The 26,867-nt window shown below is 38.5% G+C and overlaps 1 protein-coding gene across 2 annotated transcripts in view; it reads right to left on the minus strand.

The window, feature by feature from the left end:
- The window catches only part of sptbn4a (spectrin, beta, non-erythrocytic 4a), a 29,854-nt gene extending 4,695 nt beyond the window's left edge, over positions 1-25,159 (minus strand). The window contains exons 1-18 of one of the 2 annotated variants that reach the window (XM_042754000.1): positions 25,013-25,159; positions 15,252-15,548; positions 14,962-15,165; positions 13,848-13,937; positions 11,474-11,752; positions 11,112-11,242; positions 10,534-10,738; positions 9,769-10,014; positions 9,558-9,668; positions 6,576-6,820; positions 6,275-6,413; positions 5,603-5,687; positions 5,320-5,510; positions 3,688-4,649; positions 2,982-3,042; positions 1,693-1,946; positions 853-1,023; positions 80-122 (exon numbers count right to left, since the gene is read on the minus strand). In XM_042754000.1, coding sequence (XP_042609934.1) covers positions 80-122; positions 853-1,023; positions 1,693-1,946; positions 2,982-3,042; positions 3,688-4,649; positions 5,320-5,510; positions 5,603-5,687; positions 6,275-6,413; positions 6,576-6,820; positions 9,558-9,668; positions 9,769-10,014; positions 10,534-10,738; positions 11,112-11,242; positions 11,474-11,752; positions 13,848-13,937; positions 14,962-15,165; positions 15,252-15,548; positions 25,013-25,135 — 3,837 coding nt within the window. In that variant the 5' untranslated portion in view covers positions 25,136-25,159. Of the gene's footprint in view, positions 1-79; positions 123-852; positions 1,024-1,692; positions 1,947-2,981; positions 3,043-3,687; positions 4,650-5,319; positions 5,511-5,602; positions 5,688-6,274; positions 6,456-6,575; positions 6,821-9,557; positions 9,669-9,768; positions 10,015-10,533; positions 10,739-11,111; positions 11,243-11,473; positions 11,753-13,847; positions 13,938-14,961; positions 15,166-15,251; positions 15,549-25,012 lie in introns of both variants that reach the window. The other variant, XM_042753999.1, reaches the window with a different exon arrangement.
- Between the last annotated feature and the right edge of the window lie 1,708 nt (positions 25,160-26,867).

The raw sequence follows: 26,867 nt of genomic DNA on the forward strand, positions 1-26,867 counted from the left end.
GCAGAATTTTTACCAAACAAATTTCTGAACAGAAAAGACAATCTTTTTTTTCACTCAGGTGGGGCTTTGTCTGACATACCTCATCCTTAGCCAGGAAAATGTAGTCCCCTTCAGCAGTGGTCCTAAAAAAACATTAGAAATACTTAAATATATAAATAAATAGTTTTAAAAGGGAAGGATCAAACAGAATTTTAGAGTTTGAGGCTTTGACATACATTACACTGTATGACTCTTATGCTCACCAATGCTGCATTTAATTAGAAATACAGTAAAACGGTAATATTGTGAAATATTATTAGATTAAAAACATATTTTAAAATGTAATTTATTCCGATGATAGAAAAGGTGAATTTTCAGCAGCAATTACTCCAGTCTTCAGTGTCACAAGGTCCTTCAGAAATCATTCTGATAAGATTATTTAGTGCTCAAGAAAGCTTTCTTATTATTATTAATGTTGAAAACAATTGTGTTGCTTAATATTTTTGTGGAAACAGTGATGCATTTTTTCAAGATTCTTTAATGAATAGAACGTTTAAAAAGGCAGATATCTGAAATGTGAAGTAAAAAAAATTCACATAATGCTACAAAGATTTCTGTCACGTTTGATCAATTTAACGTATCCTTGCTGAAGTGAAGCATTAATTTATTTAAAAAAGAAAAAGGCATTCCTTCAGTATGTCCCACTCCATATCATATTGTTTCAAAAGGAAATAAATCAACAAATACTGCACAAAGCACAGGGATTTTAATGGAACCTACACTTAAAATACACTTCCTGCATGGCTGTCATTGTTTTTTGTAGCTTCACAGGCAGTACGGTATTCATTAAAGATCACACTGAATTAATTTTACCTGAGAATGAACACATTCTTCTTCTTTTTATATCCATTGGTAGTGTCAAATTCGCAAATGGCCAAGTTAAGAAGAGGCTCATCGTTGTAGGGTGTGGTTTTGTGTCGTGCGTCCTTATAGAATCCAATCTCCCCTTGTTTGAGCACGCAGAACAGATTTACCCACGACTTGCTGCAGAAGGTGTAGAAAATTTGTGAGTTAATAGGCCTCACCAAGGCATTTAGTATTGCTATTAGCAGACAAACAGTGTTTCTAATACACTAATTGCCCCTCCAATATTAAAAATAGTGGTTGTTCACAATGTTTGTTTTAAATGACAGGTTCTTTAGTTCCCACAATATTGAACTTTACATCTTTGACTATTCATATTACATTTGAATGATGAACCTTAGTATGCCGTATACATCCCTAACTCTATATTGGATGTAGTATAAATTCAGTATGTAATGTTCCAGATCACTCAAAATACATCAAATTCAGTTCAATGGTTATTCACCATGCTATTTTCCATGATGTACATCAATTAATAGAATGTAATCTCTAACTTGTAAAATGGCAAGGTAGGTCATACAGCAACAATTACAATATACAACAACTTTATGCTGTGCATACTGTGTTTGTATACTATCTAGCAATGCATGCTATTCTGAACACAGTAGTATTTGTGGATACCATTGGCATAATTAGTTATTAGCTTGGTAACAGGATTGCTAGTCTATTAGCAGTAGCAACAAAAAGCATTTCGATAATTCATAAGATTATAGTGATCAGGCAGGAAAAAATCATGGAAAAAATGTCAGGACATTGCAATCAGTTACTAGCAACTAGTAAGAAACACACCTGTTTGGGCTTCTCTCTTTCCCCTCCTCTTCATGTTTCCTGTACAGGAAGCCCTCATGATGGACAGTGTGGGTAGGAGGTTGACGTGTGGATGGGACGCTCTGAGCCGGTGCAGAACGGGACCGCCGTGGCTCCTCGGGTTCTTTTGGACGAGGTCTTCGTCGTGGTTTGGGGCGGTCTCGAGCTCGAGGGCGATCCAGGCGGCTCACTGGTGCAGAGAGGCTGCTGGGTGGTCTGTACACCTCTCCCTTCACCTGAAAAATATTCTTTGTGAATGTATGATGCAGAATTGTTTAATTATAAGAAAACAAAAAAATGGTGTATATATATATATATAAAAAATAACTAAATACTAAATGGGTGTATATGGAAATTAGGTTTGTTGTGCCTCACATTCTCAAGTGCTCTATCTTTAATATCTAATTAAAAATATATGAATACTGTTCCATCTGCATAAAGCAAAATCAAAGTCTGCATAAGATCAGTCTTACCTGAAAAATAAAATGTATAGAGATACTTAAGAGTCTGAGCTGCTGACTAAAATGTTTGGGGATCAGTCCCAAATTTCAGAGGATGCAAGGTGACCCAGAAAGTGGAGAATTTCTGAGATCACAATTCTGCTATATCACTATTGTGCCCTTGAGCAAGACACCGAACCAAGATACTCCAGAGGCACTGTACCTGCAGTAAGTCTACTCTTATTTCTCTTTGTATGACACAAATTGTAGAAAAATCCTCAACCTTTAAATCAGCAGTGTGTGTGTGGACTAATTTTCTGGAAAAAGAGAATAGCCTGAACATGCACTACTGCTTAAATGGTTGGGGTCATTAAGAATCTTTTTTCTTTTGAAAATGAATAGCTCTGTTTAAAAAAAGAAACGGTTAAGATCTTACATTGTTACAAAAAAATATATTTCAAATAAATGCTGTTCTTTTGAACTTTCTTAAGCACTAAATCAGCATATTACAATGATTTCTGAAGGATTATGTGACACTGAAGACCCGAGTAATGGCTGCTGAAAATATATTTAAATAGAAAAAACTTTTCTTTTTTAATTGTAATAATATTTCACAATATTACAGTTTTTACCAAATCTTTTTTACCAAGTTTTTTATCAAATAACCTTAGTGAGCATAAGAGAGTTCAATTCAGCCAACCCCAAACATTTAAACAGTAGAGTATTACTAATTGTATAGATGATGCATTAAAAAGGTGAGGGGGAATATGATGCATGATGTGGATTAAATCTATGACAAGTATTAAATTCCAGTACAGACACGCCACATACATTGCAAGCTTCTCTTTCCTGCACTTGCTCAACAATCTCAGCCATAGTAGAACGCTTCTCCCTAAAAAACAAAAAAGATGAGAAAGCCAACTAAGTTAGATACTCATATACAGATAAGAACACACACATACATACACACACACACACACACACACACACACACACACTTGTTATTTTATCATGGCAGGGACTTAGACTTCAGTTTTTATTTTGAGCTATTTATATTTTTTTACACTCCAAATTTTCTCTATTATTATTTATATACTATTAATATATTTCAGTAGGTTTTGCTTTTATATTTTCAGTTTACATTTTATAAAAAAATTTATATGTCTATTTAGCTTTATTTTTATTTGAGTTTTAATTTGAGTAATTTTAGCACTTCAGCTTATTTTATTTCAGTTAGTTGCTATGGCAACTATTCTAAATTTGATTTAGATTTTTAATCTTCAATTTTAATTTGATTTTATTAAAGTTTTATTTCAATTAATGAAAACTATATTTTATCATTTTAAATTAACAACAGCTAAACGTGGGAATCTTCAATACTTACCCAAACCCTAAACTCACTTCTAAATGCAAACATTTTTTGGAATAAAAACTTCCTTTACCAAATTTATGAATTATCTTTACCTATAAGGCATCTCAGAAAGGTGGATTTGTTCCCCAAATATAACTAAGCAAACATATATAGAGAAACACTCACCCAGATGGTCTCCTGTCAGACGGCTCTTTCCCAGATTCTGCGTCGCTGGAGTCATGTTTCTGAACTCTCTGCTTACCGCTGCCCTCCTGCTCACTGGACGACTGTCTCTCCATTCTTCGACGGTATCGTTCCTGCCTAACAATCATCGGGAGCTCGTTAAGTCGTGCCTGGATCTCCTGCTCGCTGGAGGTCTGTCGGCCAAGCCGGTACTCTCTCTCTCGCCGCAAGTGATCCATCTGTGGGTCAGATCGGCTCCCGCGGGGGTCTCTCTGTAAACGGCTGTGGATCATCTCCAGGGAGGGGTCCAGACCCATAGGAGGAGCTGGCATGTTTGCTCCTCCACCAGCGAGCTGTGCTCGGTGTGCCTCCAGTAAAGGTGGTACAGCTTTGTGAATGTGGTTGATTTTGGGCTGAAGGCAGTCAGTTTTCAGGTGCTGCCATGCATATCCCATTTTAGGCTCTACCCCCACAGCACCTAAATGGTTCAGGTTGTGGTAGCTGGAGTTGTCCTCTTCTAAAACACCCTGTTGGTTTAGTCCAGTGTAGCTGGAGCTGTTCACACCTAAGACACCAACTTGTTGGTTTAACCCCTGATAGCCGGAATTATCCAACCCTGAAACACCCTGTTGTTTTAGCCCATGGTACAAAAGACCCTCCGCCACGACCCCTGATGGCTGGTTTAGCCCGTGATAGGAGGAGCCATTCATGACAGGCATGTAGGGGTTCAGGGTGGACCCGAGCCGGTGAGTGAGTGTGTTCACCACCGTGTGTTCTGTTGCGTGCATGAGGTCCGGCCCGGGCTTGGACTCCAGAAGTGAGTCCTGAAGTGGGTTACGGAAGAGCGAGGAGGATGAAGACGAAGAAGAGGAGCTGGGCACAAGACAAGAGAGAGGGAACATCTGCCTGCTAAGGAGAGAGGAGGTAGAGGGTGGCTTGCTCAGTTCCTCCTTCATCTTCTCTGCCTGCAGATAGAGGAGAGAGAGAGAGAGTTCTCAGTTTTGTCATTTATATGCAGGGCCAGTGCCACGTCATCCAGACTGTTCTGCCCCCTCAGTCACAATGAATGTGAAAAGGGATTTTAATGGTGAAACAGAAAAGAAATTACAATTCCCAGGTGCATTCGTTTTGTAGCATTAATATTAGGTTACTACTTATTTTAGACTGTCTTCTTAACAAAATCACATTTTGATTGGCACATTTAACACATTAATTTATGTTACAATGAAATTCCTACGCCACAAAGAATTCAGATATACTGAGTATGTCAAAGGTATGATTAAATATTTTTTCACGTTCTGTGAACTAATTCGTTTATTTTATTATATTTTTATTGTTAGTCACCAGTTAGCAAACACTCACTTACCATTATGGACAACAATTGTGTTACATTACTGAAATGGTCCCAGGGAATGTGTGTTTTACAGTAAAGCAGACACAAATATTTCTATTTGGTGGTGGTGGTAGTAGTATCATGGTAACTTGTCTGTATTCATGGTAAACCTGCCGAAATTGTGTATCTAAGACACTTATATCTGGTTGTATAAAACATGTTTATATAATAGATATCAAGTCAAATTTTTGAATATGTTGGCCAAGGCAATTTTTCTTTTTGTAGTAATATTATTCAATGACCTGTCGTAATGAGCTGAAATGATCCTTCCATGTGGACGCAGCCTTCCGGAACGCTTCATGCCGGCGAATCAGCTCCTCCACCTCGTCTGTCCCACCCCCTGCCTCACGGGTATTTGGAGTGATTGGTTCCTTGATTTTGAGCCAGGACTGCTCTGCCGATCCCAGCTGGGTAGACTGCAGCCTCTGCTGGGCTGAAGGGCACAAATAAAGCTTGTGGATAACTCTGAGGAAGGATCAGATTGGCAGACCTTTAACATGACATTCCAATAACGTCATCACTGACCTTGCTGAAGCTTCTCCCAGTGCTGTTCCCATCGCTCATTCATTTCATTCTGCTTTGCCATGATATACTCCAGCTTTTCTTTTACCTGAATCAGAGGGTATGTAATCATTTATGAGCAGAACACTGATGGCAATTGATCCATGTTCAATGCAAAATGCAAAAGTGCGGAGCAGAAGAGAAACAAAATTTAAATCCTTACACCTCTACACTAGTGTTCAAAAGTCTGGGGTCAGTATTTTATTTAATAAGGACACATTATTTTGAAAGTAAAGACATTTATAATGTTACAATAGATTTTAATTTCAAATCAATTCTGTTCTTTAGAACGTTATGTTCATTAAAGAATCCTGAAAAAAGACATGATTTCCACAAAAACAACATTTTTTTTTTTTAATATGAATAATATTCCACAATATTAGTTTTTTTTTTTTTTTTTTTTGGTATATTTGATCAATTCTTGGTGAGCATGACAGACTTCTTTAAAAAAATAAAAAAACAATCCATTTAAAGGCAAACTTGAGCCTGGCCATTTGTGTTTTTGGAAAATAATATGATGCCATTTGCATTGTAAACTCCAGTTTATCAGGTTATCGGTTAACTTTAGTTCCATGTATGTTTCTGCACGTTTGAATGTGTGCACATAAAGGGTTCAGTGTTTGCGTATGTGTGTACCTCTTCAGCTGCAGGGTTGCGTGCAGCGAGAAGCATCTTTCCCATCTCCACGCAATGCACAAAATTCTTGCTCTTGTTATCTATCTTACTCTTCAGATTCTGATGTTGGGACATCATGCCCTCCAGCACAGAGAGGTCCCTGACACGTACACAAGGACCCGCCCAACACCAAAACCCACGCCCAGACACAAACAAGAAACACGCACACACATTATCCTGATGCACATTGTCTACTGGGGTTTGATTTAAATCCAATTGTAGATTCAGGATAATTCAGATGGTTCTATAATTGATCTGGTACCTGGCATCGTCAGTTGAGCCAATCTGTCCCATTATTCCATCCATCCACATGCTCAATTCCCGCACCACAGCAAAGAACTGGATCTTATCGGTTACTGTGGTAACCTGTACACGGCTGCCCTCACATGCAACAAGGAGCTCTTTCCATGCCTGCATCACTTCCTGCTCACGGGAAAAAATGGCATCTGCCTTCTCCCCGGCATAAATTGCACGCAGCTGAGCAGCGTTTTCTTGTAGTTGGCGCACCTGAGGTAAAGGTAAAAACAATGGTAAAATTACTTGTCTCTATTTACTGACACTCGGGGGTATCTAAAGATATTGTCACATACAAGGTTATTTGTTAAACTGTATACTAAATGCTTTTTTATTAAAACATTTGATAAAACTATTAAAACTACTTAAAAAGAAACTATTTAAATTTAATTTAATTAACAGCTACTTGTTTATCTCATAACCTGTTCTGATTGGTATTTTATAGAAGCTTGTTTCAGCCATGGGAAAACCTTCCTCTTGCAATTCTGATACACTCAGAATTGTAAGATACAAAGTAAAAATTGTGACATATAAACTTGCAGTTCTGAGGAGAAAAGTAAGAAATAAACTCACAAATGAAGAAGAAAAGTTTGAATTGTCAGAATCAGAAATAGCTTTATTGCCAGGTATGTTTACACATACAAGGAATTTGTTTTGGTGACAGAAGCTTCCACAGCACAAACAGAATGACAGCGACAAAAAGACACTGATAATAAAAAGATAAAAAAATAGGATAAGTAAATAGGAAATAACAATATACAAAAAATATTTAAAAGAAAATACACAATATACAAAGTAGACAATAGATGGTATTTGTGAATACAGGTGTGGTATGTACAAATGCAAGGAAATGTATATAAATTTGTGTAAAATAAATTAATGTATAAATAGTGTTGTGTATTACACGTTTATTGCCAAGTTAAATGTTCATAAGATGGATTGCCTGAGGGAAGAAACTATTCTTATGCCTGGTCGTTCTGGTGCTCTGTAGCGCTGACCAGGCGGCAACAGTCCAAAGAGGAAGTGGGCTGGGTATAAGGGTCCAGAATGATTTTGCCAGCTCTTTTACTCACTCTGGATGAGTACAGTTCTTGGAGAGTAGGGTAGGTTGTACCAGTAATTCGCTCAGCAGTCCCGATTATCCGCTGCAATCTTCTAATGTCTGATTTGATAGCTGAGCTGAACCAGACAGTTATAGAAAAGCAGAGGATGGATTCAATGACTGCAGAGTACAACTGTATCAGCTTCCTCAGCTTGCAGAGGAAGTACAGCCTCTACTAGGCCTTCTTGACAATGGAGTCTATGTGGAACTCCCACTTCAGGTCCTGAGAGATGGTGGTGTCCAGGAACTTGAATGACTCCACTGTTGTTACAGTGCTGGCCATGATGGTGAGTGGGGGGAGTGCAGGGGGTTCCTCCTGAAGTCCACTATCATCTCCACAGTTTTGAGCATGCTTCAGGTTGTTATAACCGCAGCAGACAGCCAGCTCTTTAAACTCCTTTCTGTAAGTAGACTCATCTCTGTCCTGGATGAGGCAGATAAGTGTGGTGTCATCTGCGAACTTCATGAACTTGACAGAGGGGTCTTTAGAGGTGCAGTCGTTGGTGTACAGGGAGAAGAGCAGTGGGGAGAGAACACGTCCATGGGGGTCGCCAGTGCTGATGGTGCAGATGCTGGATGAGAATTTTCCTATCCTTACTAGATGCTGCCTATCTGTCAGGAAGCTAGTGATCCAATGACAGATGGAGGTGGGCACAGAGAGCTGTGGACAGAAGGAGGTTTGGGATGATAGTGTTTAAGGCCGAGCTGATGTCCACAAACAGGATCCTCACATAAGCCCCGGTCTGTCCAGATGTTGTAGGATATAATGCAGACCCATGTTGAATGCATCATCCACAGAACTGGTTGCTCGGTAAGCAAATTGCAGGGGGTCCAGCAAGGGTCAAGTGATGTCCTTCAGGTGGGCCAGCACTAGTCTTTCAAATGACTTTATGACCACAGCTGTTAAAGCCACAGGTCTGTAATCATTTAGTCCTGTAATTTTGGGTCTCTTTGGGATGGGGATGATGGTGGAGAGTTTGAAGTAGGAAGAGACTTCAAACAGATCTTCAACAGATCACTGGAGATGAAGGTGAAGATGGGGGCCAGCTGGTCAGCACTGGTTTTTAGACAGGCTGGTGTAACAGTCTAGGCCTGGTGCTTTCTTTCTCTTCTGTTTCTCGAAGACCTGACACACATCCCTTACACAGACCTGAAGTGCAGGAGGGAGGAGAGGGGCATTGCTGGAGGTGTTAAAAGATCCATGGAGAGAAGGTCAGAATGGGTGTGGGGTGTGAGACAGGGTTTTTCAAACCTGCAATAAAACTCATTCAAATCATGGGCAGTTGATGATTCTCCACAGTGCTGGGGGATGTTGTCTTGTAGTTGATGTCTTTCAGTCCTTTCCACACTGATGCATAAACTGACAATTGTGAAAAAAGGAGTCAGAATTGTGACATAAAAAGTCACGATAATGTCTTTGTATTATTTTATCCCGTGGCAGAAAAAAAAACAGAAATGCAACATTTCAGAAGAAAAAAAAGTTACAATTGCCAGACGTAAACTCAGAATTTTGAGGGGGAAAAAAGACTTGCGAGATGTAAACTTAGAATTCTGAAGAAAAAATTCAGAACTGCGAGATGTAAACTAGCAATTACAAGAAAAAAGTATGAATTGTGAGATAAAAAGTTACAATTACCTTTTTTATTTTTTTATTCCATGGCAGAAACAAGTTTCCATAGGATTCGGCACTATGTGATGATTGTAACTGTGTTTCTGAGTGTTATTGTGCTCCTGAACTAAAATGGGAACCACCCTTGCATTGTGTGATGATTTTTACTTTGTTTTTGGGAGTTTTTGTTGTCCTGAACTAAAATGGGAACACCCCTCACTGGGTCAGGAGGATGAGACCTGTGATACCAGCAGCTGCAGGGAGTGCTCAAAAGAGTGCAGGAGTCTCTGCAGTGTGCCAGGGTTGGCTGAGCTCACCTGACATGACCTTACCTCGATCTGGACCAGCACCTACAAAACACAAACACAGCCACATTGATGATGCCTCATATTGCAATCAACTGTGAATGTGTTAAAAACATGTTTTATTGCTGTATGTGTGTTTGTATACCTCCTGACAGTCGGTGAAGAACTTGTGTAGCTGGTACGATGCTGCAAGCATCTGCGTTCTGGTCTCCATGAGCTCCAGAAGATCCGCCCAGGACTCATTCAGCCCATCTTTCCACTCTGCAATGGTGGCAGCATCAGAGTGACTGCAGTCAATCATCTCATTCACCATCTTATTGACAGAATCCATCTGTTTCTGGCCAACTGCACGTGTCTCAGTGGAGAATTTAGTAAAGCTGCTCTGCAGTGCCTAGTAAAATTAAACAGCACAAAAACATGTCAGAGATAAGTTCACAGAAGCTTTGAGTAAAACAGAATGTTCAACATGGCAAAACTAGCACGTGACTTGATTTTATCCATCTGCAACATTTAATGTGGTATCAAGAGTTTAGAAGACTTTGGAAATTATGCATTTTCATTTAACAGCATCCTAAACAGCAATTTGGTTTTTGGTTAACATTATTTCCAGCCTAAATGACATCAGCAGAAAAGGAAAATTCTTTCAGTGGCATAGTAATGAAAAGGGTGATTAATAAAGTACACAGGGTCAACATTGGTTTCATCTAGATTTTAAAGTTGATGTTGGTATACTGAATCCTGAATTAAAAACACTTGACAGTGTGTGTGTGTGTGTGTGTGTGTGTGTGTGTGTGTGTGTGTGTTTGTGTGTGTGTGGTGGCGTGTGTGTGTGTGTGTATGTGTGTGTGTGTGTGTGTGTGTGTGTGTGTGTGTGTGTGTGTGTGTGTGTGTGTGTGTGAGCTGGTGATACCGTGACGTGCTCCAGGTCCTGGCCGAGTTCAGTGGAGCTGGCGATAGCCTCCCTCTCAGAGATCCATTTCTCCAGTGCCTCCACCTCTCGCTTCAGCTGATACAACCAGTATTGCTGCTCCAGCTTTGTTTTCCTCTGTTCCACCAGGTCTTTTAGAGATACATATAGCCGGTCTATATGAGCCTGCTGTTTGGTGATTTGCTCACTGAGGGAAAGAGAGGAGCGAGAGAAAGAAATAGAAAGACAGCAGATAAACTAATTCTGGTTACACTCCGTCCTTATCAACACTTAAATCTAATATTCCAAATTCGGGGTCGGATTTTAAAACATTTTTGAAAGATGTCACTTATGCCCACTAAGGCTGCATTTATTTGATCAAATACACAGTAAAAACAGTGGCATTGTGAAATATTACCAAAATTTATAATAACTATTTTCTATTTTAAAATGTAATTAATACCTGTGCAAAGCTGAATTTTCAGAAGCCAATACTCCTGTCCTCTGTGTCACATGACTCTTCAGAAATCAATCATTTTTGCTTTTTTGCGGAGTGCCTGAAGTCACACATCTTTATTTACCTGTCTGGATGTCCCATCTCAAGCATGCGACGACACTGCTGGGACAGTGAGCTCACTGTCTCCGCATAATTCTCCACTGTTTGCTCTAAGGCCAACTGCTCTTTCAGTAACCTAAGAGTGCTGGCCTCGTCCTACAGACAAAGAGGAGAGAAAGAGAGAAAGAATAAATCTTGGTTTAAAAAGTGAAAGACAAGCAGACCACATCACATTGACCACAATTTACAACTTTTAATAAATACACATAAAGACGTCAGTGTTTTAATATACTGTAATACATTAACCCAATATTCCAGAGTATTGTTGTATAAATAAATGGTGTCATTTAAGTTATAGATAGACTGAGTTTTTGGTACAATACATACATTTCCTTTCTCCTCATTCAGGACCTGAAGTTTCTGTCCACTGAGCCAAGATTCCGCCTTCGCTGCCTGGGTGTGGTACTGCTGGGCATGGTTCACGGCATCTAGCATCACTGTGCGACGTTCAATCTCTACCTGAAGCACCTCCCACATCTGCCTCACATGCCCCGCCCCCTCCCGCAGAAGTTCCATCTCTGGGATCTGCAGGGCAGCAACGGCCTCCGCCCTTTCCAGCACCTCCTCGACCCGCCCCCTCTGAGCCTGTATCTCGATCTGCAGCGCCTGCATGTCCAATCATACACACAAGTGAGCTGTCATCAAAGCTCTCTGGCCAATCAAAATACATCAACGGAATCAGAAGCCATGAGAACCAGGCTATCAAACACAGGGCAGCTAAATCAAATATCCTCAGGCTTAAACCTGTTGAATTCCGGAAATCTGCAATAAGACTAATGGAATATCAAACAACGACAGGTAATTAATAATGAATTAATAGATGGCTTTTTACTCTTTCTTAAAGGGGACATTGGATGCCCATTTTCCACAGGTTGGTATGGCTCTTTAGGGTCTTCATGAAATGTCTGTATTTTCCATATGATGAACAACTTTGTAATCGAATGTCTCTTTAAATATAAAAAAAAGGGTGGTTGTGACAGCCACTGCTAATCAGAATATATCCATATAATATATATATCCCCTTTAAATATATAAAAAACTAAAATCAATTATATAAACAATAAAAATATATATATATATATATATATATATATATATATTCTGATTGGCTGTCAATTTTTTTAATTATTATTATTGTTCATCATATGGAAAAAACTGTTCTGAAAATTATTTCAACAATATTGCTCCTCTGTGTCGTTATGGTTGTGGTGTGGACTTTTGATTATTAAAACATTGTTATTGTTATTGTTAAAGTAATTGTCCTTGGTGTGATCGGACCTTTACAAATTAGGATGATAATCAATCCAACAGCTTGACTGAATGAACTGATTGACAGACTCCAAAAGGCATTTGTATCATATTTGGCTCTTGACTTATAATAAAGCACTGAGATACATCAATTCCCAGACCTCTCATTCACTCTGCACCCTCTGTCTTTTATAGTCGACAGATCATGGCAGGCAATATCCTCTTACATCATTTTATGAATATACAAATAACATACATGAACATCAGGGACATGCAGAGTCCCTTAGGGGCAGGGGCTCAAATATAAAATTGGGGCAATGTAAAAAAAAAAAAAAAAAAAGAAATTATAGGTAATAAAAAAAGATAGGTTACTATTTTTTATTTTTGCAAGAAATCACTTATGGTCATCAAGCCTGCATTTATTTGTTCCAAATTTTAATATACTTTAATATAAAATTATTTTTTTTTATTTTTGGAAGAATTTGATTATTTTACAGGGTTCTTTGATAAATAAAAAGTAAAAAAAAAAAGCATTTATTTAAAATATAACTTTTGTAATAAACTACCGTTCAAAAGCTTGAGGTCAGTATTTTTTATTTTTTTTATTCAGCAAGGATTTGTGAAATTGATAGAAACAGTGATAGTAAAGATTGATAGTTAGAAAACATCTATATTTTGAATAAATGCTGTTCTTTTTAACTTTTTATTCATCAGTGAACCCCAAAAAATTACCAAAGGTTACAAAAAATACATAAATAAATTAAAAAAAATAAAAAAAATTAAGCAGCACAACTGTTTCCAATATTGATTATAAATCAGCATATTAGTATAATTTCTTAAGAATCATGTGACACTTGAGTAATGATACTGAAAATTCAGCTTTTTCATCACAGAAATAAATGATATTTTACAGTATATTAATACAGAAAAAAAACATTCTTTTAAATTGTAATATTTCACAATATTTCATTTTTTTCTGTATTTTTGATCAAATAAATGCTAGATTGATGAGCATAAGACACTTTCATAATGCTGCATAATTATTAAATGGTAATTTAATAAAGTCATGTCACCATTTCACCTGCCTACACTTCACATAATAGACCTGTAGGTGGCACTTTGGCTTCATTAACTATGATAGTTTCATGAAATAGTAAATGACATACCATACATAAATATAAGTGAACTGAATGATTACCATTATTGCGACTTTTGGAGCTGTACGATTATTTGCAGTGCTTTTGTAGTCATTTAGCATCCATTTTCTCAGCGATTTAATTTGATTTATAAAATGAGACATACCGCAGATCCAGATCGCTCCACAAATGAAAGCTCATCTGTCCATGTAATTTTCAACTGATTTATGAATAAGAACGGAAAATGACTGCTCCACTTTACATTATTGTCCAATGAATTTTGAACTTCTTCCAGATCATGACTGGTTGACTCTCACCTTATGGTTCAAAATTAAATGTTGGACACTCTGCAGATTGGTCCCATATTCTGTAGATGAGGCCAAAAGTAACCGATCCTGAATCCATACCTAAAGAAGCCAAAATCCAGAAAAAGAGGGCTGTAGGTACAGTACATAAATAAGTGTGATATTTTCTGAAAAACATTGTAGTGCTTGCACATGCAAAAATGGCGCTTAGTTCTTTTACACATGAGCAGCTCAGAATGGCTCAGTTCACAGTATTTGCTTTTCCATACAAACTTTTCTCTTAATTTAACTCATCTCAATATGTTTCTGTGAGTTCAGGTCACTTATAAAGTGCATTTACACCAACCATCTTCCCAAACTAGTAAAGAAAAGCACTTACAAACCGGCTGCTGTCAACAAAACAGCTTAACAAAAGAGCTCCCTGTGGTTTCCAACAAAATAAAAGCTTGATAGTTTAAAGTTTAAAAATGAAGTGATTAAAAAAAAGCTATAAATACTAGTATTGTACTTTTACAGTTGTAAATTTTTTTCATTTCATAGTGAAATATTATTTTAGTAATATTTACATTTTACATTTAATATTTTATGTAGTAATAATAATAATACTAATTATCATTACTCTTATGATTAAAATTATTATTATATATTTATATTGATATTTAATCACAACATTTTTTGCCAAAATCTGCAACCCTACAAATCACATTTTAGTTCGCATTCACAATTTTTATCAGAAAAATTGCTATTCGTTTTTCTCAGATCACGTTCTGAATCTTTTTAGCATGTCTTTATGCAATTGCTAGAAATTGCTAGTTGGCTGCTAACACTCTTTGGAGTTACTAAGTGAATGGATTGCTAGGCTGTACTGGGTTGTTGATCTCACCCCAAGATTATATGATATTCTGGTTCCTAAATATGGTTTGGGTTCCTTGAGTTCAGGTGATTTTTTTCACCATTTCCATTGTTCTTCTATTACTTAAATGAATAAATTAATAACTTCACTCTTCAACAAGCAGTGCAATATGTGCAAATTTTAATACTTCATGTAGCAATGAGTGAAAAATAATAGTGATGGTTGCCTTAGGAAGCATCACAAACTATTTAGAGAAAAGAAAGAGACACTTACAATCTCATCCTCCAGGTCCTGGGTGACTTGGTGCATTTCTTTTGAAGCAAGAAGGATCCGCCTCCTTTCCTTCAGAGGCTCAATAAGACGCACAATTCGGGTCTCCGTCATGCCTCCTTGCTCTTCTCCTTCTGGTCTCCGGTGATCAGCACCAGCCCTGACTTCACCAACACCTTGATAAAGCTGCATCTGGGCTTCCATTGACTAAGAGACAAAGATAAAGTAAGTTTAAAAATGGATTTGAAATGTTCCAAATCAAGGAAAAATGTTGTGGCTGTTGCTGGTCTCACTTGTATCCTCTGGAGTTGCTGGCTGAAAGTGGGGCGGGGCTGAAGGAGGGTGGGTTGGGTGCTGTGGGTGGAGCCTAGTGTAGACGGCTGCTCCTGTATGGCATTGAGATGCTGGTCCAGGTCGCTGAGGGTGTTTGAGGGCAGGTCATTAGTGCGGTGGTTCTGAGTTTCAAACAGCTGGCGGGCCTTTACTTTGGTGGTGTTCTCCAGGTGAGACCAGCACTCTCTGATTTCCTTCAACTTTATCTCCACCACCGATCGCAACTCAGGCTGTTCCTGGATCAGCTCCTCGCCCTCCTACACATACAAATGTAACATAAATGTAACAAAAATAATATGTTACTGCTCTGACCCTCAACCTTCATCCTTGCCAGCTTATGCCTTGTGTGTGTATGTGAAAATGGAAAGAGATCCAAGTAAAGAGAGTATCTGTCTCTTCAGAGCCATGGCTGCCTAAAATAGGGTGCCATCACACACACACACACACACACACACACACACACACACACACACACACACACACACACACACATATAGGGTACAATGTGGCTAAAGGCATCCCGGGGTAAAAGGCGCCTTTTTATTTAATATTATAAAATATTATTTTAATCTAAACCACTAGATGGCACAAAAACGTGGCGTAGCCATAGACTGTATAAAAACATAGACGTAGTGTCCGTGACATCACCTGTAGATTTCTGAATTCACCCCCCTCAAAGTTGTTATGAAGGGCAAAATCAGCTATATAGACCAAAACCACTTTTTCTGCTGTAAAGTTGGGCAGTTTAACATGGGGAGTCTATGGGACTGACTTTCTTTTGGAGCCAGCCTGTAGCGGCCAGTCGATGAATTGCAGTTTTAGTCACTTCTATGTTGGTTTCACAAGAGAGACTGGAAGGTCGCCTCTCAGGCGTAGAACTTTCCAAAACATTCGCATTTCAAGATGCACGTGTATGTTTGTCTGAACCTTGACGAGATCATGTGCAGCAGCACAAAGTTGATTCTGTGCTTACTTGATCTAATATTTTATGATTTTTAAAATATTGTAGATTTAAAGGGTTAGTTCACCCAAATATTAAAATTATGTCATTAATGACTCACCCTCATGTCGTTCCAAACCCGTGAGACCTCCGTTCATCTTCGGAACACAGTATAAGATATTTTAGATTTAGTCCGAGAGCTTTCTGTCCCTCCATTGAGAATGTATGTACGGTATACTGTCCACGTCCAGAAAGGTAATAAAAACATCTTCAAAGTAGTCCATGTGACATCAGAGGGTCCGTTAGAATTTTTTGAAGCATCGAAAATACATTTTGATCCAAAAATATCAAAAACTACGACTTTATTCAGCATTGACTTCTCTCCCGGGTCTGTTATGAGCGTGTTCACCTCACATCCGGTTCGCGAACGAATCACTCGATGCAACCTGATCTTCTTGAACCAGTTCACCAAATCGAACTGAATCGATGAAACGGTTCGCGTCAACAATAAGCATTAATCCACAAATGACTTAAGCTGTTAACTTTTTTAACATGGCTGACACTCCCTCTGAGTTCAAATAAACCAATATCCCGGAGTAATTCATTTACTCAAACAGTACACTGACTGAACCGAGCCAGATTTAAGAACGAAACATTGACTCGTTCTCGAGTCAAGAACCGTTTCTGTCGGACGCGTCCGATTCGAGAACCGAGGAGCTGATGATACTGCGCATGCGTGATTCAGACTGACACACAGCGCGTCTGAACTGAACTGGTTCTTTTGGTGATTGATTCTGAACCGATTCTGTGCTAATGTTATGAGCGCGGGTAAAAACCGAAGGCTTCAATCAAGGGCAATCATCGCCAATGAAGTCATTACGTCGAGCGCAAAAGAACTGGTGAACCGTTTTCGGCAACCGGTTTATTGAATCAAACTGTCCGAAAGAACCGGTTCGCGGAGAATAACAGAACTTCCCATCACTACCGGTGATCCGAAAACCGATGCAACTGGTTCTTGACTCGAGAACGAGTCAATGTTTCGTTCGTTATCTGGCTCGGTCATCAGTTCAGTCAGTGTACTGTTTGAGTAAATGAATTACTCCGGGATATTGATTTATTTGAACTCAGAGGGAGTGTCAGCCATGTTAAAAAAGTTAACATAAGTCATTGGTGGATTAATGCTTATTGTTGACGCGAACCGTTTCAAACGATTCAGTTCGATTTGGTGAAACTGGTTCAAGAAGATCCGGTTACATCGAGTGATTCGTTCGCGAACCGGATGTGAGGGTGAACGCGCTCATAACAGACCCGGGAGAGAAGTCAATGCTGAATAAAGTCTGTAGTTTTTTGATATTTTTGGACCAAAAAGTATTTCGATGCTTCAAAAAAATTCTAACGGACCCTCTGATGTCACATGGACTACTTTAAAGATGTATTTATTACCTTTCTGGACGTGGACAGTATACTGTACATTCCTCAATGGAGGGACTGAAAGCTCTCGGACTAAATCTAAAATATCTTAAACTGTGTTCCGAAGATGAACGGAGGTCTCACGGGTTTGGAACGACATGAGGGTGAGTCATTAATGACATAATTTTAATATTTGGGTGAACTAACCCTTTAAGTAGCAACTGAGAATTGCTAAAATTAATGCATATATTTTGAGATAAAGGTCTTCTTTATGATTTTTTGTTCTGTTTTAAGATAATTAAAGCAACAGTTTAAATACCAAAAGAATATGTAAAAGTATAGTATTTGCATCTGCATCAGCGTGTAATGCTTCATTCTTCCCTGCAGAACCACATTAAATTAAATTATCTCCTCATTCTCTTTTCAAAACAATCTGCATCCCTCTTTCCGTCACAGAGCTGTCACTGTGTGTGTGTGTGTGTGTGTGTGTGTGTGTGTGCGCGCGCATGTGTGTGTGTGTGCGCGTGCGTGCATGTGTACAAGTGTGTGTTTCCATACGTGTGTGCATTTGTGTTTCATAATGCAGTGCAGAATTTCTCCTTTTGGCACAAGTCGCTTGCTCCCCTGTACTGCAGAGAGGGAAATAGTGTGTGGGAGAAGGAGAGAGAGAAACAGATGGAGAAACAAAGAGATAGAGAGAGAACAGAGAAAAACAGGAAAAAGGGGTCTGGATGGAAAACAAAAAGATGAGAAGATGAGACTGAAGGTGGAAATTAAAATCTGTGACAGATAGATGGCTTTAGCTGGATGCTAAAGTATTCTGACTGGTTGTTAAGCATTGCTAGGCTGTTGTAGCTGGTTGCTAGGCATTGTTAGATGTCTTAGATGGCTGCTAGAATTTTCTAGCATTGCAAAGGAGATGTGGATGTTTGTTAGGGTGTTTGAGCCAGTTGCTAAGGAGTTCTAACCCTTCCAAGGGTGTTCTAGCAATAGATATGTATATGTAGATGTCTTATTAGCTGCTGTTTCTACGGGCTGCTATACGCAAGCCGTCTGCCATATTGTCCGTGAACACTCAAGAGCAAGCTAACTGTGCATCTGCAACCGTGGTTATATATATATATATATATATATATATATACATATATATATATATATATATATATATATATATATATACTAACTGACAGGGTTCTTTGTATATATATACTGGGTTCTTTGCATAATTTACATTTTTTTACCCTTAAAAAACTGACGTACCACACCTGATATATTTGGATAGATAGACTGGAATTAAATCAAGACCTTGTAAATAATAATTGCATCAAATCATAAAATCTCTGTCAATACTCAGCCCTAACAGACAGACAGACAGACAGACAGACAGATAGACAGACAGACAGACAGACAGACAGATAGATAGACAGACAGATAGATAGATAGATAGATAGATAGATAGATAGATAGATAGATAGATAGATAGATAGATAGATAGATAGATAGATAGATAGATAGATAGATGAAAAAAGAGGACAGGGTGAGGACCCCTTCTGATTTCATTATATTTGACTTTTAATAATCATTCATTTAGTACTACAAAGTATTTACTCTGCGTATGTGTGTGTGCAAGAGATTGAAAGAATGTGCTTGAGTCTAGACCTATTATTGTGCATAATATTGTACATCATGTGTTCTTTTGAATGGCCTGGTGAAACAAGGAGGCAAGGTCAGCTCTAAGGACATTATCATGTACTGTGATTGGTCCAGCCGCCTGTCTGTCATTGTGGATGCTGAGCTGAGTGAGTCTGGAAGTGGGGGAGGGGGCGGGAACTCTTCCAGAGGGACGAAGAGTTCTCCAATCACAGTGGGACGCAGTGTCATTGCTTCTGCTGTTTATCAGGTTACAGGATCATTAACTCACGTTTCTGCAGCTACGTACCACTGTCTAAGAGTGAGCGTGTTTGTGTGTGATGATGTTATTGCTTTCAAGTCAGGCAACTCCTCTGGGCTTCAGAAATCAAGTTCAGGAAATACCGGCAGCCATCTTAGTTCAGCTAATAAAAAATATATATATATTTTTTTTTTTTAAAGTGCTAAAAATAAATAAACTTTTTCTCATAAAACATGCCATGTTTGACAATATTTCACATATTGGCATCACATACTAAACATATATAAAAAAAAAAATTTATTATTATTATTATTGTTAATTTGCTTAGCATTTGATGTACTTTAGCAGAGTTTGTGGTTGCTCAAGAGATTAGATTTGAACAAATTCAGAGCCCTCCATCACCGAAAACGATTAAGGATAATATGAAACTTATAAACTTATTAATTTGAGATAATTAAAGTGTTAGTTCACCCAAAAATGAAAATTCTGTCATTAATTGCTCATCCTCATATCATTCCAAACCTGTAAGACCTTCATTAATTTTCAGAACACAAATTAAGATTTTTTGATGAAATCCGAGAGCTTTCTGACCCTGCATAGTTCAAGGTCCAGAAAAGTAGTAAGGACAAATAGTCCATGTGACATCAGTGGTTCAACTGTAATGTTCTGAAGCTACAAAAATACTTTTTGTGTGCAAAGAAAAGAAAAATAATGACTTTATTCAACAATTTCTTCTCTTCCTTATCAGTCTTCAATGCACGTTCACGAAAGTACAATGACACATGCATGTGGTGCTGCTGACGCAGAAGCCTGATTTTATTTTTTGAACTAATTATATTCTTTATAAATGTTAATTTTCTCAAAACACTGATGCACTGATAAAAAGAGACATCTAGAATTCTACAGAATAAAATAATTCTAAATTCTACAATGACCCGCATAACTGTTAAATAAATCCTAGATTTCTACACAGCTGTAGTACTGAAACAAAATCCTGAAGAACATGGAGAGAAAAGGAAGCATGTTCCAGATTGCACAGAAAGCAGAATTAGACTCTCCTTCTTCAAACTGAACAGAATGAGCAAACTTCTGATAATTCAAAGACAAACACACAACACGCAAAGACATAACACTTCGACTTGACTTAGTGAAGTAAAAGCCATTTTCTACATAGCAACACAGAATATTCAACATATAAACATATTTCTAATGAATCTAATTCACTGCAGGATTCAGATTATAAAAAGCTATTTCACTCAAGAGATTGGATTGCATGTTTGATATGGTCCACTGAAATCACCCGAAAAAAGATTTAAAAAACACTGAAGTACCAAAACAACATTAATCACAAGTTTCACAAAAAACCTGAAGATCCATGAGAGTCACACCCACATAGAGTAGCCAAGAAGCAGCTGATTTCCACTGGCATTTACAGATCAAAAAAAGAAAAAATCTTGCCATTTAGTACAATTACGGATATTATGTAATACTATGACATTAGACTTTGCGAAGCCAAGATCTGACACTGATTGCATGTCACATTAGGGATGGGCGATCTACTAAATATTAACAATATATTCACAGTGACTTTTATGATGATAATAATTTATGCAACACAGACAATACTGTGATGATTTTTGATGTGCTGTTTTATTTGCAAATTACATTTCTTAAAAACTGTGTCCTTAAGGAACACCAAGCCGACGATTGGCTGTTTGCCATCGTCAGGCCGACGGTGAGCGACGGTCGGGCTAGTTTGTTTGGTGTGTTCCACTCGTTGGCTCTCGTCAGGCTCACATTGGCGGCAGTTCACTCTGCGTATATATATATTTTTTTATATTTTTTTATTTTTTTTTTTTTTATTTTTTGTATTTTTTTATTTTTTATTATTAATTATTTGCATATAAAGTATATATAAATAAAATTAATATCAACAAATATAGCCTACTTAAAAATATAAATACAAATGAAAAACAGCATGGAAAGCGTGCCTTTGTTTTTTAACTAGTATATTAAATTTTTCATATACATCATAAAATGTCTGTTTGTTTGAAATGGTGATCTTTCTGTCTGATAAAAAAAAAAATCACAATTTTGTGCCATGTCAGAATGGATGTATAAATACATTAATATATTAATCTAATATTGTCAAAAGTCTGACATATATTGGGATATTTTAGCTCTATTTCCCACATTCATTAAAAAGAACTCTATTAACAGAACCATTATTCCTTGCCACATGACAAGATTTTTTTAAAAGCATAAACAAGTCTGATTGCAGCCTGAAAACTGATTGCTTTAATAATTGAAAACTGATTGACTTTAATAATTCCAGTAAAAAAAGGTCCTTCCCCACTAGGCAAGCTCTGACACAGAAGTATCAGAAAATAAACAGGAGTGACATTTAAAATCAGCTTGAATAAAGATTGCCTTAATTATTACAAAGTAGTGCAGTCAGCCTAAAGGCTACAGAGTTTAGAGTCTTACATCATCTATTCCTTGGTGAACTGTTAATAGCAAACTTCAATAGTGATCCATGGAAAGAAACATGAGAAGAGAAAACAAGGCCAAAACTGGAAGAAAGCAGGCCCACAACATCTAATAAAGCATTCAGAGTGTTGTAATTCAGAGTATTGTGGAACAAATCCACCACAAGAACACAGTGACGAATCAGACAGCAACAAAGCATTTGAGATATTATTCATCAAATCATCAATGCAGCAAAATGCATGTAAAATTTCAAGTCAGAGCTGGATTGTTTACCACATACAAACACATAGTTAACTCGGGACAGAAACCTTTGTGGCAGAGACCCTTCACCTGTGTTTAGTTGTTCTGGCCATCACAACCGCATTGTAAAACAAACAAAGAGAAAACACACTTGCACTGACCAACACTACCACATACTAGCACCTCTGTCCACACAGAATCTAGGCTATGATCTACCATAAAAACACATTCACATATACCAATCCATGGATTCGAAACGGTGGCAGATAATGAATTCATATTTTGCACAGTTTAACACTTGTGAAACATTTAGCACATGTCAGTGAAGCTGTTCGTCAGCTTTCCACCCACTGTCAGCATGAAAGAAGAACAGTAGCAGCGTCTCGGCAGTCATACAGCGACACATGATGCGTCATGTCACATGGTTCCTTGACCTTTTCTGTGATCAGCAATACTAGCAAATATCCCATTAATACCCATCATACCTTTAGACTGATTTACATACTAATGACATTAACATCCCTGCCATGACACATGGTGCTGTATGGCCTTAGATGCTTCACAGTACAGTGCCATTCGAAACCAAGCCTTTACACTTCATCTGCACCAGGATGTCCTGTTGTGTATCATGCAATGATAAGCAGTCTTTCTGGAGAGCATGTACCAGATCTGAACATGTCACATGGAATCAAATATTGTACAAATATTTTCACCAGAGACCAACTGAAACTGAACATGCTATACAACTTTTAATATGGCAATTGATATTAAAAAATTAGATGTGAATATACAATGTAGATGTGAAGAAAGTGTGTGGTTGTATCAGGATATTAAGGACAGCAGTGGATCCTCCAAAGGCCTTGTCTATCCACTACTAATCTTAATTTCCACTATCAAGCTTTCAACGACCATTTTCACCAAAGATTTTCTCATTTACGCTACCAGTGATTAGTGTAAGAATATCAGCTACATCTTGACTCTCACCTCAGCTCAACCAGTACAGAATCCAGTGATCACTAGAGAAAACATATCACCTACCACCACTCGAACACTAGCCCAGAAAATGTTTTAGCCAATCTTAAATGGGAACACAACTAAATTTCTTCAATTATAAAATTATAGTTGATACCAATAAGCTGATTATTGGCTGATAACCAATACATGGCGTATAACATGCTAAAATCTAAAATTAACAGTTGTCATTGATGTCAGATCAGTGTTTTGGTGTTTAAGCGAATGTAAGTCTGCATTAGACGGCAGCAAACGTAGCCTAAAATTAAAAAAAAAAAAGAAAAGAAAAGAAAAGAAAAGAAAAAAGAAAAATAACTGGTATAAGTACAAAGCTCTGTCATGAAGCTCTAGATGGCACAGACCAATAGGTTCTAACTCAATCTGACATAATGACATCATTATTCACATCAATTTTTTATTTTTTTTTGTTTCAGCAGCCAATGAGCTTGCTGCCCAAACATTCAAATACTCAGCTAGTGGTCGCTGTAGCAGTTGCAGCACACATCAGAGACCCTCCACCTTCCCCAGCTCCACCTATATAGATCTGCTACGTAGTGATTTCATGTATGCTTATATGGGTTGTCTCATATGTGCAGCAGCAGTATTTCTTACATGCTCACAGCAGCATTTCATGGATATACTGGAAGTAGCAAGTACTTGGTACTTGCTCTGCAGCAGCAGCATTGCAGATCTATTCCGCCAAACCAAACACATTGACATTGCCATGTATATTACCATGCTAAACTCTCAGAGAGTTGTCATAGCTGAAATATAGTAAAAAAATACTAGTTCACTCCTTTCCAAATAAACATCCCAAAATCTACAACTATATGCCAGAATCTGTCCTTAGTTCATCTTCAATCAATCCCAAATTAGTTCTAAACCCATTCATAACCAAAATATAGTCAAGCATTCGCCTCAAATCTATTTGCTGTAATCCTCAATCAAGGCCAAATGTCCACAACCAAAGTGGCCAATTCATAACTATTTTCAATCAATCCAATTCCCTTTCTCAATTCATTCTCAACCAGTCCTAAACCTTTCCTGAACAGATTGTGAATCTGTCCTCAACCCATTCTTACCTAATACTGAATCTATCCTCAGTCAGTTTTAATTCAAGTCTTATTTCCTTCATACTTCTCATGCGCTCTATATTCAAGAATCCATACTGGCTCAGTTATGTTTTACACAATTCCACAGCATTTATATTTATTAACCAAGAGAAAGTCACCAAGGCTGCATTTACTTGATCAAAAGTACAGTAAAACAGCAATATTGTGAAATATTATTACAATTGAAAATAAAAATATAGTTTTTAATATATTTTAAAATGTGATTTATTCCTGTGATGGCAAAGCTAAAATATTCAGCAGCTATTACTTCAGTGACACATGATCCATCAGAAATCATTCTATAGGCCTATGCTGATCTACAGTTCTTATTAACAATCTTTAAAACAGAATCTTTGTAACATTATAAATGTCTTTAATGTTACTTTTGATCAATTTAATGCACGAACAAAAAAAACGAAAAAAAAAAAAAAACTTTAATTCAGACCTATATTGATATCCTTATATATATATTTACAAAGAATCTGTGCTCATATAGCCAATGTGTTGGAAATGACTTGGAGCCCATGCAGTTCCCTGAAGAGCACCTTGTGTAAGTAGTGCCCACTTGTATATAAATTTTTCCCTCCCTTTCCACCCATTTCTTTAATTTCATTCTTTGTGACTCACCTGTTCGATCTTGGCAAGCCATTCTTTGTTGCGGGCCAATTCAGCCATGAAGGCCTGGTGCTTCATCCATTTCCTGTGCAGCTTCTGAGCTTCATCTTGAGCTCCATCACGAGCTGTCAGCATCCTATCAGCCTCTGGGAGCTCTGCTCAGCTACACCATACACACACACACATGCACAGAGCAGTCAGCAGACAGCTATGACACAGACACACTCTGCCACAATCTTTTAGCCATCATTTCCACACACACACATACAGCACTAGGCCCCATACGCTCAACATCAATACAACACTGCAGCACCACCAGCACACACACGCATCCCAAAAATGTCCAGAGCAGAGGAGAGAGCAGCACCTCAGCAGAATGTGCAGCAGCAGTGGGGTCTGGAGCTCAGGGATGGGGGATCCACTGGGTCCTCATGTCCTCCAGGTTAACGTCCAGGCCCCTGCAGTTCTGCTGCAGTATCCGTGCGTCAGTCCAACAGCTCAGAAAAAACAACCGGTACGCATGCACACGCAAGACAGACACCCACTGAAAGCGCTTGGTCTTCCTACAGAAATCTTCAATGGTGATCACACCGGCTGTTTCCTGTAAAATAAAATCACTGCATCATAATCCTTCAAGTCACACGAAAACCAAAAACCACGTCTTCGCCTGCTTCACCGTGTGCGTCCGCGTCAGGGGCGAAGCTCTGGTTCAGCGCTGCGTCCGGAAACGCTACGCCGTCCTGCTGTCGACCGGGGTGGATGGGGGGTTCGGAGGAGGAGTGGGAGGAGTCACTGATGTGTGTGTATGTTGTGGGGGGTTGTGTTTTGGGGCAGATTTAGACACCTAAAGACACAAGTTACCCTCTCTGAATGAGCTCACACACTTGCAAACATCATGCTGCAGAGGATGCGATGGCTGAATGGATGCACACGTGTGCTTTTGTGCCCAGATTCTCATGTGCTCTAGTGTGATTGCAATGCAGCATGCTGCAGTCTCTCTCTCTCTCTCTCTCTGTCAGCGCAGAGAAAACCGCCTCAATCCTACCAACAGACTTTACTGCAGTGCCTCAGAGTGAGGGAGGGAGGGAGAGAGCAAGAAAGAGGCAGAGAAATAGAGAGAGAGGGAAAAAGGGAGGGGGTGGTAAAGGATGAAGGCAAAGGGGGGTGGAAGAGACTGAGGACAGAGATAGAGAGTGAGAGAAAGGAAAAGACGAGGCATAAGGATGGCACATTGGCAACAAATGGAGACAGAAATACTCATGGAGAAATACACCTTGTATAGGCAGGGAAAAAGGGAAATGGGAGAGACAGGTGTAAAGGGAAGGGAAGAGTAAGCGGGCGACATTTTTCAGTGTCACTAGGGACATTTAACTGCAACGTGGGGGAGCGGGCGTGTGTGTGTGTGTTGAGGGACAGTAAAGAAAGGAGAACAGATTGGTTTAGAAAACAACCACAGAGATGCTGAGGCACTGGAGGTCACAGCCTCAGCAGTAGTGTTGGGTAGTTGCCACAGGGGTTTGTGTGTGTGTGTGTGTGTGTGTGTGTGTGTGTGTGTGTGTGTGTGTGTGTGTGTGTGTGTGTGAGTGTAAGGACATTCAGAAAGGAAGATGTGTGTTACATGAGCACTGAGAAAAAACTGGAGAAATTAACTGGAGAGGTTGGTTATGTTATTACAAACGTAAATGGTTCAGTGGGAGATATCTTGACTGTGTGTCTATAAGGAATCTGTCATCATTTCAAACAGCTGAGTGAGTGCAGAGGAAAGGACACGCACGTGTCGCTGTAGCATAGCCGCTTCCGTTTTAAAAAGACAGACACATGTTTTAGAAATGCACACACCCAGGAGGTTTGGGCTGGAATACTGCAG

The sequence above is a fragment of the Cyprinus carpio genome, chromosome A5 (assembly GCF_018340385.1).
Source record: "Cyprinus carpio isolate SPL01 chromosome A5, ASM1834038v1, whole genome shotgun sequence".
NCBI lineage: Eukaryota > Metazoa > Chordata > Actinopteri > Cypriniformes > Cyprinidae > Cyprinus > Cyprinus carpio.